Raw genomic sequence first — 14,681 nt, forward strand, 5'->3', positions numbered from 1 at the left:
GAATCGCTCCAACCCAGTGGTCACTAATGGGTTGTTCAATTTGTTAGCCCCACATAAAAAAAATGGAAAAAAAAACACCCACAAAGTAACATACTGGAATTGGGTAACTCGTAAGCTGGCACGAGTTGTATCGTGTAATAACGACTGCCATGCGAGGATAAAGTAAGTTACACTCATTTAGGAACATAGGGGACTATGTCTAGACATCCACGCTGTGGCGCTGGAACGCCGCAAAAAAAAACACACGATCAACGAAGGGGAAATTATTTTTGCACCATGAACTTTGAGGAATTGGTCTACACATTTGAACATTAGTTTTGTGCGAAGCTTTATCTTAAGCCAAAAACTTTATTGAATACCAATTTTTTTTAAATAATGATTTAAAAATATTTTTTATGTGAACTAAATCCCATGCTTGTCACTGCTGGCCGAGGAGTCATTCATTTTTACGGTCATAGCCATAGGTGTTTTAGCTTTAGGTCATGTCTGAAATCAAAACTTTTCTGTATGCCTGGTTGGGCAAGCAAAAGATGACGCCATCCTATGACATTCAACCAAGTGGTTCAAAAGCAAGACCAAAGTTTATGTGTGAAGTGGGTTCTTAAAATTGTTATCAATAATTTTTTTTCGTTTATTCAAATTGGCACGAAATGATTTTCGCTCAAAATTGTGAACTTATTTATAGGTTATGTTCATATATCAAAATATCTGCAGTTTCCTAAATAAAGTAAGGGTCTGTTGCTACGAAAACATAACAAAGAAGATCAAGTCCAACCAATTGTTATATAAAATATATATATTTCGCCTAAATGGCATCGTCAGTCTCTTATTCAAACATGATCCTAATTAAACTATTTTTTTATGCCTCAGCTCACAGGCTAAAAATCACTGTTATATAACAAGATATGTTTTTGTCCAGGTACGAGTTGATGGTATACCTTATGTGGGGATCGGAAACTCAACAAATAAAAAAGATGCGCAAGCAAACGCTGCTTATGATTTTGCCAACTATCTTGTTAGAGCAGGAAAGATACAAGCCTCTGAGATTCCTTCCAAAGTGGTGAGTTGATCAAATTTTTATTGAATTTTTAACATTTACTGTTATACATTTGTGGCATTGTAAGCGGGCACAAGGTGTAAGTAACAGAACATTAATGTTATAACAACTGTCGTTGCCCTGCCACACAAAGATAATCAAGTTTCATTCATGTATCCATATTTGAATTTAGTTTTATTCTGCATAAAAGTGATTTTTCCATTCATGGTACTTTGGTATTCTACAGAAAAAAAAGGCCCAATGTTTATTTTCCCAGGTTATTGCATCATCAGCTCCACAACAATCAAGCAGCACTTATGATAACATGACAGGGGAATTACCGTCCGGTATTCTTCCACCACATCTGCAATTAAAACAAGAGGAATGCAATAACCAAGGGTGAGGCTTAACTGTAAATAATATATCAATTAAACATGCGTTTGTGTATCTGTTAGATATCTTGGTTGTAAAGCAAAAAGTGCTTTTGCTTTGCAAAAATTGACATTCGTTCTAACACAGGTGTTCTGTTTCATTTACCTCGACCAGCTTACGAATTATAATGAATGGAACTTTGTGATTGATTTTTCTGCATGGCTGATAATTTATACAACTCATTAGTGGCCACTGGATTTAAATCCACATTATTTTTACTCACAGTGTTGGAGACAACAACCTCCCCCACCACGATCAAGTCACCGACTTTTCATTTGAACGAGCGGGTCCATCTGTACGTGGTGGTGCGCTCCATGATTATTATGATCGGAAAAGAAAGTTGGAAGAGGAAGAGGTATACTTGTGTATATATCTACATTTATATCTAAATTGAACATACACTTATACACTGTTTTCATTGATAAAATCATATTGGTATGTGTTAACTGTTAGGCTTTCGCAATTTTTTTGCTATCTGCCAATAAACTGCAATTTCTTCTATTTTTTAACCACTCAGACTTTTGCTTCTGAAGAGATTGACCTCAATTCTAAGCTTCATGGCAACTGGACTGTAGAAAACTCAAAGGGTCGCCTTCACCAGTTTTTCCAACAGAATAAAATTAACCCTGAATATAAATACAGCCAAGTGGGGCCAGACCATAACAGGTTCCTAGCCAATACATGCTTGGGTGAGAATGCAGTTTCAAAGTTTGCGATCCATTGTTGCCAGTGATAGAGTCGACAATAAAATAAGTAACACAACAATCATTTTATTGCTTTTTGGACCATGTTCATTACGTTTAGTAATCATACATGGTCCGCAAATTTGAAAAATACTGGCATCAAGCGGTCATGCACCAAACATTATGAAGCTGCATTCTATTCCTTGCTTATCTCACTTGGAAAGGTGAGAATTTATTGTAGTTTTTATTATTTAAATGATTATGTACAAAAATACAGTATTTTGTTGTGTTATTATTATATATATTCGTGAATTGTCATTCATACGGAATATAACCTTTAATAAATTAATCTTAATGTATGAAATAAAAAACTTTATTTTGCAGGAGTTTTATATCAGAGTTGGTTGTTTATATAAAGAAGCTTGGAAGATGTAAGTATTTTTGGTGGAAAAGATATTTTAATATTCAATATATATATTTGCGATAGTTTTAGCAAATTAAAAAATTTGTTTGTTTTTTTTGGGCTTATAACTGCCAGTATTACACTGCATCTACATCTATATAACAAATAATATAAATTCTTTCAATAAATTATAATTGTTTATTTTTCCCAGCATTACATGCCAGAGAACATGGCTCTAATAAGAAGAATGCTTCACAGTCGTGTGCGTTATCAATTATACGACAGCTTTATCATTTAAATGTGATCGAAGCTTATACTGGAATCACAAAGAACAAAGCAAGCGATGAGGTCATATTTTAATTAATCTAATAAAATATGGCTGACCATTTAGACAACCCATCGCACTGCAAGTTGTTGAATTGCTGTTAATTGTCTTGCTCAGATACATATACCCCCATAAGTTACCCTCACTTACTCTTCTCTGAACATATACCACCCACAGCGAGTCATATTTTACTTGCCAAAATTAATTCTAATATTAATATTAATAACATTTATTTGTCTCTTCGCTTACGGTAGCGTAGATTATTTACATTTACATATTTAATTGGAAGAAAGAAGTGTGGTCCTACACCTAGCAGACAAACAACGAGCCATTTATGTTTAATTATTTCCAAGTTACACTTCTAATGGAAACAAAAGTGTGCATAAAGAGTAAAGACACATACAATAGAAAAAGTCATCTTTCCACACAGGCTATGACATACCCCAACAGCAAATCATTTTTATATCAGGCAAAATAAGTACATTATTCTAGCTATGTAAACAATTTATCTTCTCGCACAGGCTGAACCTTATGCTGTGAACCTCGATCAAGCCACAGAGCAACAACTGATCGACTTGCTTAAAAAGCTCAACATTCCTGCAGTGTGTCCGCCCGAATCTTGTCCAAACCCGTTTAATCTCGTAATCCCAAAGCCACAGGTTACCCCAGCAACAGACGTGAGGTGTGTGGCGGGCGTGATACCATGGTCACCACCCCAGGTCAACTGGAATCCATGGACGAGCTGTAATATTGATGAAGGCCCACTTTCTAATGTAAGTCACACAAGTTTTATTATCATATAAAGTGGTAAATTTATTTCAAAATTACTGGGGTGTTGTTATATTATAAATAGAGTTGCAAAATCCTTGTGTTAATTCGGGTCTTTATTTTCTACATTATGCTACTTAATTATAGCTCTTTTATTATCTAAAAATCTTTTCTATTCACATCAGATTACCGTAATATAATAATAATATTTTCATACAGTGCAGTGATGAACAAATAAGTTCAGACTTGATGAATGCAAACTTATACGCAATGGAGAACAACCTAAGATTAAAACAGGTAATTTGGTTTCTTAATATTGAAGAATTTAAGTTATAATCTCAGAGCTCTAAATCTGCAAAGTTGTATATAAGTTGTAAGTGGGAATGAGGTGTATTTAATAAGACACCTGTTTTAACAACTGTTGTAGTCCGGCCATGCAAGGTTGAATAAATATCAATTATACCACAGTGTTAATGTGACACACACAGTAATTTTTATTAAATAAAGTAGAAAAAAATAATTTCCCTTAAATCTGTCCTCTAATGACTTTATGACTAACATATATAAAAAAATAGTTTTGTTTCTATTTTGATAATCCATCTCTTAATAAATGACATTTAACTTAACCAACAGATGATGGATGAAAGAAGTTCTCTTCCCATCCTTGACTACAAACATAAACTTCTTACTCTTGTTCGTGAGAATAATGTTCTTGTTGTTCGGGGGCAAACTGGGTCTGGTAAAACTACACAGGTGTGGTATAAATGTATTTATATATATTTTTTTTTGTTATGGCTCTTTAGTACATAAAACATATGTGGCACATGCCTGCATCTGTTGAACTGCTTTTCTTTGACTCTGTGGAACTATGGGTAGCATGTCTGACTCTTTACCAGAGTTAGAGGTTTTAGGCTTGATGCTGCTACCATTGTTGGCATTTGTGTCTTTGGCAAAACGCTTGAAGCTGATTGTTACAACCCTGAGGTGTCTGAAATAGAATACTTTTGGTGTAACATGTGACATTGACCGCCATGTGAGGATAAATTAGCACCACTGTTTGTATATGTTAATCATACTGCATTATAATAATATTAGTCTGAGCATCTGTAATGATGATGATTAACAGAATTGATATTTAAATATTTTTTCATAAAAACCTACATAGTGCGTGAGGTCTGAGACACCTTGTATATATTGTAATGTTAACCACAGGTGCCACAGTACATACTGGATAGTTACATTGAATCAAACAATGCTTCCAAATGCAACATCATAGTCACTCAACCACGAAGAATAAGTGCGGTGTCCGTTGCTGAACGAGTTGCTGACGGTGAGACTTGATCCCGGTGTGTTCGGTTTTGTATATGGGTCTTATACTACTACTGTTTGTACATGTGTGGCACTTTTACCATTTTCTGTTTTTTTTTTGTTCTTTTTTTGGAGGAGATTTTATTATTTATTTGTTAACTGAAGCAGCAAACATATAGCATAGTTTAAATATGCAACAGACTGGTAAATCTTCTTTGTTGTTGTAAAACAGCTTCACCCGTTATCTGTTTAATTTGTGCATCAGACAAAATATATAAATTTCTGTTTAAATTAAATGAATGGCGATTATTTCTCTCCTGTGATTTTATATTTATTTATGTAATTATCATGTCTATGTTTTGTTTAATTAGAACGCGGTGAAGAGTTGGGCAACAGCACTGGCTACAGCGTTCGGTTCGAATCTGTTCTTCCAAGACCTCACGCTGGCATTCTGTTCTGTACAGTCGGTAATTTAAATATTTTAATATTCACTTTTGAATTTATTGTGCCATTACTGCTAGTCAGCTACCATGTTTAAAACTGTAAAAATCAAACTAATATTTTAAGTTTTCAACAAACTTTTTAATCTAATTATGTTTCAATTTTTTCAAAATGTTCAATTGTTTTTAAAATACTAATATTTTAAAACTGCTACCCAGGTGTTCTGCTGCGAAAGTTAACGAACGGTCTACGTGGTGTCTCTCATATTATTGTGGATGAGATACATGAACGAGATATAAATGTATGTATGTATATGTGTACATTGTACTCATATTAGTATATCATAATCTAATTATGTTAACAATCACAAATTTAAGTGCCCCATTTTTTTATTATAAACATAACAGCCCATTTGTCAGATACAACTCTTACTTTGGTTTCGGTTAAAAAATGAAATTAATTTTTAGACGGATTTTCTGCTAGTAGTTTTACGAGACATTGTTGTCACTTTTCCTGGGATTCGAGTAATTCTAATGTCGGCAACTGTGGAAACTTCAATGTTTACCGAATATTTTAATAATTGTCCAGTGCTTGAAGTGCATGGAAGGACACACCCTGTACAAGGTGATAATATAATTTATATATTTATTTATCAACTGTAACATTATTTGTATTGGTGGCATTGAATTGTTAATTGTACAGAGTACTTTATAATAGTTTTGTTTTATGTTCACTCAGTGGTGTAACAAATTTGTATATTGTTAAACTAATACATTTTTTAATGTTTTTTAATTCAACACAATATACCTACTATAGCCTGATCCCTTCTGCCCTGTTTTAACATGTTGTTGTTGTTGTTGTTGTTGTTGATAAACTTGTTGATATTTACAGAATATTTCATGGAAGATTGCATCGAAATGTTAAAGTTTGTTCCCCCACCTCGTACACAGAAACAGAGGAAAGATAAAAAGAACGACGATGATGATATGATTGGAACCGATGATAAAGTTAGTTTATTAGTGGAATAATAAATGGATGAATTAACTTGCTTTAAACTTAATTGGCGGAAAACGAAAGTCGTCATAATACGGATGTTCTGTTTTATACACCCGCTAACGAGTGAAATTATTTGAGAATTTATTTTAGCATTTATAACTGGGCACACATAAAGTGTTATAACCACCGTCGTTTTCCATCACACTAAAACAAAGGAAGTTACTTTTATACATAAAATCTGAGAAAAAATTAGTTTAAGCAAGTTTATAAATTTTGTTGACATTTTATAGGAAAACCTGAACCTCAAAGTAGGAGACATGTACTCCATACACACCAAACAAGCAATGTCTCAAATAAGCGAACGTGAGACAAGCTTTGAACTTGTGGAAGCTATTCTTAAATACATTGGAGGTAAGAAAGGATTGTGGTTAATATGATTATTATATTGATTTTTCGTAGCACTGTGGTTGGAGCACTATCTAAACTCAGTGTTTCTCAATATTTTTTTGTGGGACATTTACTTTAAAATTGACAAAACTTTATGTTTTTAAGAAAATCTGCATAACATTGTGTGCCAAAGATCAGTTGCTAAAATTATTACTTAAGTTGTTCTTTGTGCTCAGCCATAAAGTAAATATTAGTTTATTCTTTTTATCAGCGTTGTTGGCTAATTCTGGTCTAAATCTCAAGTCCATTACATGTCTTGCCCTCGGGCCTCGCCCATATTGAAAAAAAGTCCGGATATTAATTATCAAATTTCTATTAATTTTCAGAATTAGGCGTCCCAGGTGCAGTGTTGGTGTTCCTACCCGGTTGGAATCTTATTTTCTCGTTGATGAAACACCTTGAACAACATCCTATGTTTGGTGAGAATAATTTATCACTTTCCGCATTTTATTGGTGGTTATCTAAGCTATACTTGTCAAATGTTATATGATATCATAAGATTTGCGACATATTTTTGTTGATTTTAAATCAACTTCAAAATTAAATCAGTATTTAATATTTGCATGAAATCATTGATATTTTTAAATATTTTTAATTTTTGAACGTTTTCAAATATTTTGTTCAAATTTTTATTCAATCATTACTTACATTTTTATTTAAAATCCCATGTTATTTACTTTATTAATATTTGATCTCTAATGTTATTTGTTTACATAGGTGGACCGGCTTATAAGTTACTTCCATTACATTCACAAATACCTCGTGAAGATCAACATAAAGTGTTTGACGCTGCTGCACCAGGTGTTACTAAGGTAGTTATGTTTGTGGTTTATTATGTTTATGTGTTCTGTTACTTCTTCTACCAGGTATATTGTAAATTAATATTAACATACAATTGCATCAATATTCGCTTGACACTCCTCAATCCAATACTTAAAACATGGGTGTCTTATTGATATGAATCAAAACATTTTGTTTTGTTTTTAGATCATTCTTTCAACAAACATTGCGGAGACGAGTATCACCATTAATGATGTTGTGTTCGTGATTGACTCATGCAAGTGAGTATCTCATTTTGTGAAATAAAGCTTTTTCATAGCTACAACCCAGTCAATGAAAGAAAATGCAATAAAACAATTGCAATGAAGCAAATATCATCACTGTGTTCAGTAGCTTTACTGTTATTTTTAATATACTGGTATTTAATATGTCTGTATTGTTTGCATTGAAACACTAACTTTATACTTTCACTTACTTTACAACAATAAATAGAGTTAAAATGAAGATGTTTACGTCTCACAACAACATGACCAACTACGCCACCGTGTGGGCATCGCAATCCAACCTTGAACAGCGTAAAGGTAGAGCGGGTCGTGTAAGACCTGGGTTTTGTTTTTATCTTTGCAGCAAGGCAAGATATGAAAGGTATGTTTTAAGTTCTTTCATTATTGATGGAATCGATGTGTAAATTCAAACATGTCTGAATAAATATTTGACGTGATTATCCTCATTTTTAAATTTATTTTATTTTGCCACATTATTTCCAGCATGGAGTCTCACCTGACACCAGAGATACTACGAACAGCACTTCATGAAATTGCGCTTAGTATAAAGTTGCTTAAACTTGGTTCAATTGGAGAATTTCTATCCAAGGTAAAAATGTTGCTGATTTCACTTCAAAACATATTAAAAACTAGCGAAATTTTCAGATTTAACTTCAGAAGATCATTAATTTATATTATAAAATCCTAAATCTAAAAAATGTTCTTTGCAACACAGAAAGGTTAGTTTGTTACTCCCGAAGTTAATGTTGATGTTTTGCTTTACTGATTTTCCCCCCTTTTTTTAATCTCAAACTTATGTTTGAACTTGTGTTTTTCATTCTAACTAAGTTGTTGTGTTTCTTTTAATATTTACAACCATTCATCCTTACATTTTTATCCATACAATGGATTATTTTAATTTGTTTCCTCAAGGCTCTTGAGCCCCCTCCACTGGATGCTGTGATTGAAGCGGAACATCTACTTCGTCAGATAAATGCTCTCGATCGAAACAATGAACTCACAAAGCTTGGAAGGATCTTGGCAAAACTTCCATTGGAACCAAGGCTGGGAAAGATGATAATACTCGGATGTAGCTTTCTGTGTGTATTCATTTATTTTTTTAAACAATGTAACATTTTTAAAACTTAATTCAACATTTCATTAGGCTTTTTATTTTTAATTCTAAAATTATAGGTAACTTTTAGAACGGTAGAGGTATTGAATGTTAAATGTCTTTGGCCAAAACGATTTCGCAAGCGTTATTGTATTTAATATAATCCACATACACGGTTGTATAAAGTCTAGACAAAGCTAATAACCTGATTATTATATTTTAATCCCAGGATTGGAGATGCCATGTGCATAATGGCTGCTGCCTCTTGCTTTCCTGAACCATTTGAAATGTACGGAAAGCGTTTAAGTTGGAAACATCGATCGTTTGCTGGTGAAAGATTCAGCGATCATGTTGCGTTACTTGCTTGTTTCAATGCGTGGGAAGATGCAAGGTACAACATATGATGGAGGAATGTTATAATCGCCATGACATTGAATTTTTTACAAAAGTTTATTTACTTTCTATGGTTAAACTTCGAATAGACTTGAAATTTTTTTAGTTATTTTAGTGTCTGTAAATTAATAAATTTGTTCTTGATTAATTTAATTGTAATCGTCAAATACATAGGAATTAAAAACAGAACAGGCAGCAACCAACTGGTTTCTGTTTGTTCTGGTAAGCAGAAAGCCTGATGTTGAGTACTTCCCCTGATTTTTAATGCAATGTATGATTGAGACTTGAGTTATACCATATGTATTTGTCCATCCACATGAGCATTATTCAAATATTCGTTTTATATATACAGAATGTCAGGTGATGACAGCGAAGTTCGATTTTGTGAAATGAAGCAAGTTTCAATGTCAACTCTTCGTATGACATGGGAAGCTAAAAATCAACTCAAACAAATTCTAATAAATGAGGTTAGTTGGGTTATTGTCTGAAATGTTGGTCTGTCTAACATTTACTGGAGGGGTACTGATGTTTAATCAGTCGTAAAGGACAGATAACCTCTGTATAGTGCCAGCCACAAAGGTTACAGAAACAACCTTCAATCTTAACATTACCAGCCAGCTTACTGAAGGAGTTTTCCAAACTCCATGTGCTGGAGGGGTGTCAGGTAGGGGTTAATGACTTGGGTTATAAAATAAAGGTTATTGCTAAAAATTAATTACTAAATGTCACCAGTTTCATTAAATTTGGCTTTCCTCTTTTTATTTTCAGGGATTTCCCGAAGTTTGTCTTGAATGGCAAACCTTTAACAACTGTGGACCCGACTCAAAACTTGATGTTGCCATCTCACTCTTATGCATTGGTTTGTATCCAAACATTTGTATTTACAAAGAAAAACGGAAAGTAATTTGCGAATCCCGTGCCGCGCTCATACACAAGTCATCTGTTAATTGTCCATTTGGAAACAAAGATTGTACTTTTCCTTCTCCATTCTTCGTGTTTGGGGAAAAGGTAAGAATATTTTATTCAATTCTATAATTTCTTATAATAATCATTGAGATAATAATTTCTATTTTTCCTGTTTTATTAAAGTAACTAACTTATTTTTTTTTATTTTTTTGAAGTGACTTTTTCTTATTGCACAACTTTTTGCCGAAATGCTTATATAATAGATATCTTTTATTTTATAGTTATTTCTGTCTTAATGATAACTCCTACAAAAGAAATTAAAATTTTCATACCAAAACGTTGATTACTTTAAAACTTAGCAATATTATTATTATCGACTTACTAACTATAACCCAAAATGTGAGATAAAGTTATAATATTTCTCTGACAAAAATTTTTATTGGTCACACTTGAAATAAATGAATCCTAATGTTCAATTATAGAAAACAGGCATAAACTTTATTTGAAATAATTTCATATTGGTTAAACTTGAATAAATGAATCCTAATTTATTTATTATAGATACGAACTCGTGCTGTAAGTGCAAAGTTGATTTCAATGATCAACCCCCTTCAATTCCTCATGTTCACTCCATGTTCAGTGTTCGCTCATCAAGATCTTGTTAAAGTGGATGAATGGTAGGATTGGAAGTATTACCATTTTCAGTTTTAAAATTAGTTTTGAAGTTTGCAGGCTAAAAAATGTCTGAAGAAACTAAAAGGTCTTAGTTGGCTGTCCAGTGACGTAGGAAAATTGTTTTAATTATCTGCCTGAATAAGAAGAGAGATAAAACAAGGACATAGATTAATGCCTAATTAAACTTTATCATACTTTTGCAAGTTCAAAACATATTTTTCTAAAAACTTCCAAGTGAATATATTGATATATAGTTACACTAACAGCATACGATGCAAGTTTTGTTTCTGTTTTCTCAGGATTCCTTTAAAGATGAAGTTTCAAACTGCAGCAAATGTTGTTGCTCTAAGATCAGCGATATCAAATCTCATCGTACGAACGACATCCGAACCAGAACTCATCCTTGATCCTCCTCCTGAGGATCGGGAGTTGCTCCACATCGTGCAACAACTATCTGAGATAACTGCTGCAGGGGCGAGTGTTAATGCACAGGAAGCACTGCAGAGGTGGGTGTTTTTTTTGAGAATGTGGAATTTTTTGGAATATATTTCTCTCTCAAATAATGTGTTTTTTATAACATGGGTGCGCTGTTTCACACAACGATGTATCCACTTATGAGTTTTTTTGTTTTACAAAATATTACTTTTTGTCGCTAAAACTATGGGCCACTGAGCTAGAGCAATAAAAGTGTTTTTCTTAGTAAGACATACTTAAAATAATAGCATCACCAAATTTTAAACCAAGTACCCTCTAACTTTTAAAAATTTGTAACTAATTTTCAGTTTCCGTTCTGATGGTCCCCCTCCCCCAAAGTTCTACAGAGGAGGCGGTCACTTTAATAGGAATGATGGATATGATTTCAGGGGAAGGGTAAGTTTTCAAGTTCTGAAAAAAATACATATTACTGGTCAATGTTTTGACTTTGGCTAGTTCGTTTTTAAGTTATAGTTAAAAATCCATGTAATATGATGCATATGATACTTCCTTTGTGTGATTAAAAATTACATGTTAAAGTTTATGCATATACAGAATGTACTGTCTCTTAGAATTTTTGTAAAAAAAATGTAAAAAACATAATCACAAAATAAAGTTTTATGTCAAGACAAATTGAATTATTTTATAAATTATAAAATTAATTATAAGAAAATTAATGTTAAACCAGCGTTTCCCTGAACATAAAGTTTTTATACAATCTCTATTTCCCCAAAGGGTGGTTACCATCGTGGTTATCAAGGCAGGGATGGATACAGGGGTCGTGGTCGTTCATACGGTAGAGGTGGTTATGGTGGTTTTTATGACCACAGGGGTCGCGGGGGTTACCGGGGCAGAGGGAGGGGTCAGTGGTGATATGGATCTTCAATTAGTTGAAATAATGTAAAACAATATTTTCTTGTGCCATTATGAGTTTCAGTGTGTTTTAGTTTGATCGTTTTTATTGTCGTAATAAAATCTTCTTCCAAGTGATTGTGAAAAGTATGTGTTTTATTGCTATTTTGGTTAAAAGTTTTATTAGAATTAGCTTTCTGTGCCTATGTTAACCAAATCCTAAAGGTTTACATTTACAGAAACAGGCATTTAATTTTTAGAAAGCTAAATTTGTGACTAAACACTGTCGAAGCAGACTAAACCTAAAATCAACAAGAAAACACAACTGCAATGATTAAGCATGTATTATAAATAGCTTAAATTTTATTAATATTCTCGCTGTAACGTATAAACAAAACCAGTACCTACCACTGAGTTACTAACTGGTTCCTGTCGCGGTAAAGTTTACTTTCCCGCAAGCATTGTAATCATTAAATACTCATTAGGTGATTTTATACACCATGGTTGATATAATCTATGGTTAGTTAGAAATAATGTATCGAGTGCAATCGATAAAGGACATTTTGAATTTAGCGCTTTTGAACAAACACAAAAGTAATCATTAATTACTCGCTATGCGGTTTTAAAACCGCAACATTACTACAAAAAAAATATAAATATATATTATCCTTTATTTTAATAAAGAGAATAAATGCCAAAATCAAGAATTGAGACATGTAGAAAAATTAGTGGCAAAGAATAGGGAAAACTGTTCAACGAAAAAGTATCTATAAGACCTTTTACGTGCTCAATTATACAGTACTACACACAGGGCAACCGAAAGGCGTGTGAATTTAAATTCAACGTGTCAAACATTTTAATTGGCCGACGTCTCCCGCTTTTCGCTGATTCCCCGGGCATGTAAAACGTCGTCCTTACAACACGTTGCAACTATACAAGGCAGTTTGGATGAAACAGCGACAAAGCTACACTCTTTGGATATATTCAGTGCAGGATTATACTTGCTTCTTCTACAAGGATTGAAGTTAAGTACTATTGCTACTGTTTAGTGTTAGGCCCTACTTAGTTTTAAGCAAGTATTTTAATGTTCTTACACTAGAATTTGACTTTTTATGAGTATATTACCCAAGTATGTGTAAACTTCATTATATTATTTTTAGTATTGTGCCTTGCGATAGGTATTTTTAATTTACATTTCGGGAATTTCGCTACGGTTCTTAATTTGGTCATAATACAAGTCACTCGCGACGTGACATCGGTTTACACAATCGTTGTGTTACGTCACAACACGTCTGTATGACATCGCGTCATAACAGCTTCGCCATCGCTCGCGATTATTACGTCATAGTCCGGTTCACGTATAAGAGCACATGTTTGCGACGTCACATTGCGGTTTCTTCTATGCGCTTGCTTTTCGCGACGTTTTTTCATGGGGCCCCATGCACACTTCGCGTCGTCGCAAGGCACTTTACTTAGGGACATACGTATATTAATTTTACTCCCTAAGTATATTCATGGTGTTAGCACGAAATGAAGCAAGAAGATGAAAGATTTGGTAAAGTATAAATCAGAATAGGCATTGTTACGTACACCAGTTTTTTTCTAGATGACATTGGAGAGATGTGACGTCACGAAGTGGTGATGACGCAATAGAAGAACCCACTTCGTAAGTTGTTTGGTTTCGTCACAATCTTTATTATTTATCTCTCGATATTTTAGAACATGGTATGTGACGTCACAGAGGATCAAGAGGACAAAACGCGATTCCGAAATAAAGGTAACTATGACGTCATAATATAAACTGACATTTAACTAATTTATTGTTACAGAAACGCCAGCGTACTTGCTGCAGAAGAAAAGCGCAAGGTAGTGTATATTATTATTTTCTATACAGTATTAATATTAGGCCTACTATAGAAAAGTAATATTTTGCCAAAGGTATTGCTCAAAGTAATAAATGTTTGTTTAAAAAACAAATTGTAAATCACTATATAAAATGAACCGGTGACGATAAGATGTGTCATTTGGAATAATATTACTCTAGGGCAAGATTGATTTCGTTAATCACAATAATTATATTCCTATATAAAAATCACGGGCCATCTTACCCCAACCTAGTATACGTTTACATTGCAGACAAAAAGCAAAGACAAAGACGACGATAAAGTGTTGAGGTTTTGCTTAGGCTTAGGAGTTGTGTGTTGTTGGGGTGTGGTTGCTGGAGCACTCTTACAGTGTTGCCGGGTTTGTGTTTGTGTCTTATTTTTGCTGGATCTATAACGTGGCCAGCCTTTTTGTCAGCCACTGCTTTAGTGCATTTTGCATGTCACTGAAATATTTGCAATGAAACTATGGCGAACATCTTGCTGGATCGGATTTTGTTGT

At 33.4% G+C, this 14,681-nt stretch overlaps 1 protein-coding gene across 2 annotated transcripts; it reads left to right on the plus strand.

The window, feature by feature from the left end:
- The first annotated feature begins 266 nt into the window (after positions 1 to 266).
- Positions 267 to 12,446, plus strand: LOC149730103 (ATP-dependent RNA helicase A protein-like). Of its 2 annotated transcripts, XM_089885758.1 has the most exons (29): positions 267 to 593; positions 920 to 1,060; positions 1,314 to 1,435; positions 1,694 to 1,823; positions 1,986 to 2,134; positions 2,536 to 2,582; positions 2,766 to 2,902; positions 3,401 to 3,652; positions 3,867 to 3,944; positions 4,281 to 4,400; positions 4,860 to 4,977; positions 5,327 to 5,422; positions 5,615 to 5,697; positions 5,864 to 6,020; positions 6,288 to 6,403; positions 6,683 to 6,803; positions 7,166 to 7,258; positions 7,557 to 7,651; positions 7,827 to 7,900; positions 8,112 to 8,264; positions 8,387 to 8,492; positions 8,816 to 8,982; positions 9,226 to 9,387; positions 9,742 to 9,856; positions 10,158 to 10,397; positions 10,857 to 10,972; positions 11,270 to 11,476; positions 11,753 to 11,840; positions 12,180 to 12,446. In XM_089885758.1, exons 1-29 carry the CDS (start codon positions 483 to 485, stop codon positions 12,315 to 12,317), a joined length of 3,732 nt encoding a protein of 1,243 aa, XP_089741884.1. In that variant the 5' UTR covers positions 267 to 482; the 3' UTR covers positions 12,318 to 12,446. The 2 variants fall into 2 exon arrangements, with proteins under 2 accessions (XP_089741884.1, XP_089741885.1); XM_089885759.1 differs by lacking the exons at positions 267 to 593; positions 920 to 1,060; positions 1,314 to 1,435; positions 1,694 to 1,823; positions 1,986 to 2,134 and adding an exon at positions 2,193 to 2,375.
- Positions 12,447 to 14,681: the final 2,235 nt, after the last annotated feature.

This window comes from Ciona robusta, chromosome 10, assembly GCF_009617815.1.
Source record: "Ciona robusta chromosome 10, ASM961781v2".
Lineage (NCBI taxonomy): Eukaryota > Metazoa > Chordata > Ascidiacea > Phlebobranchia > Cionidae > Ciona > Ciona robusta.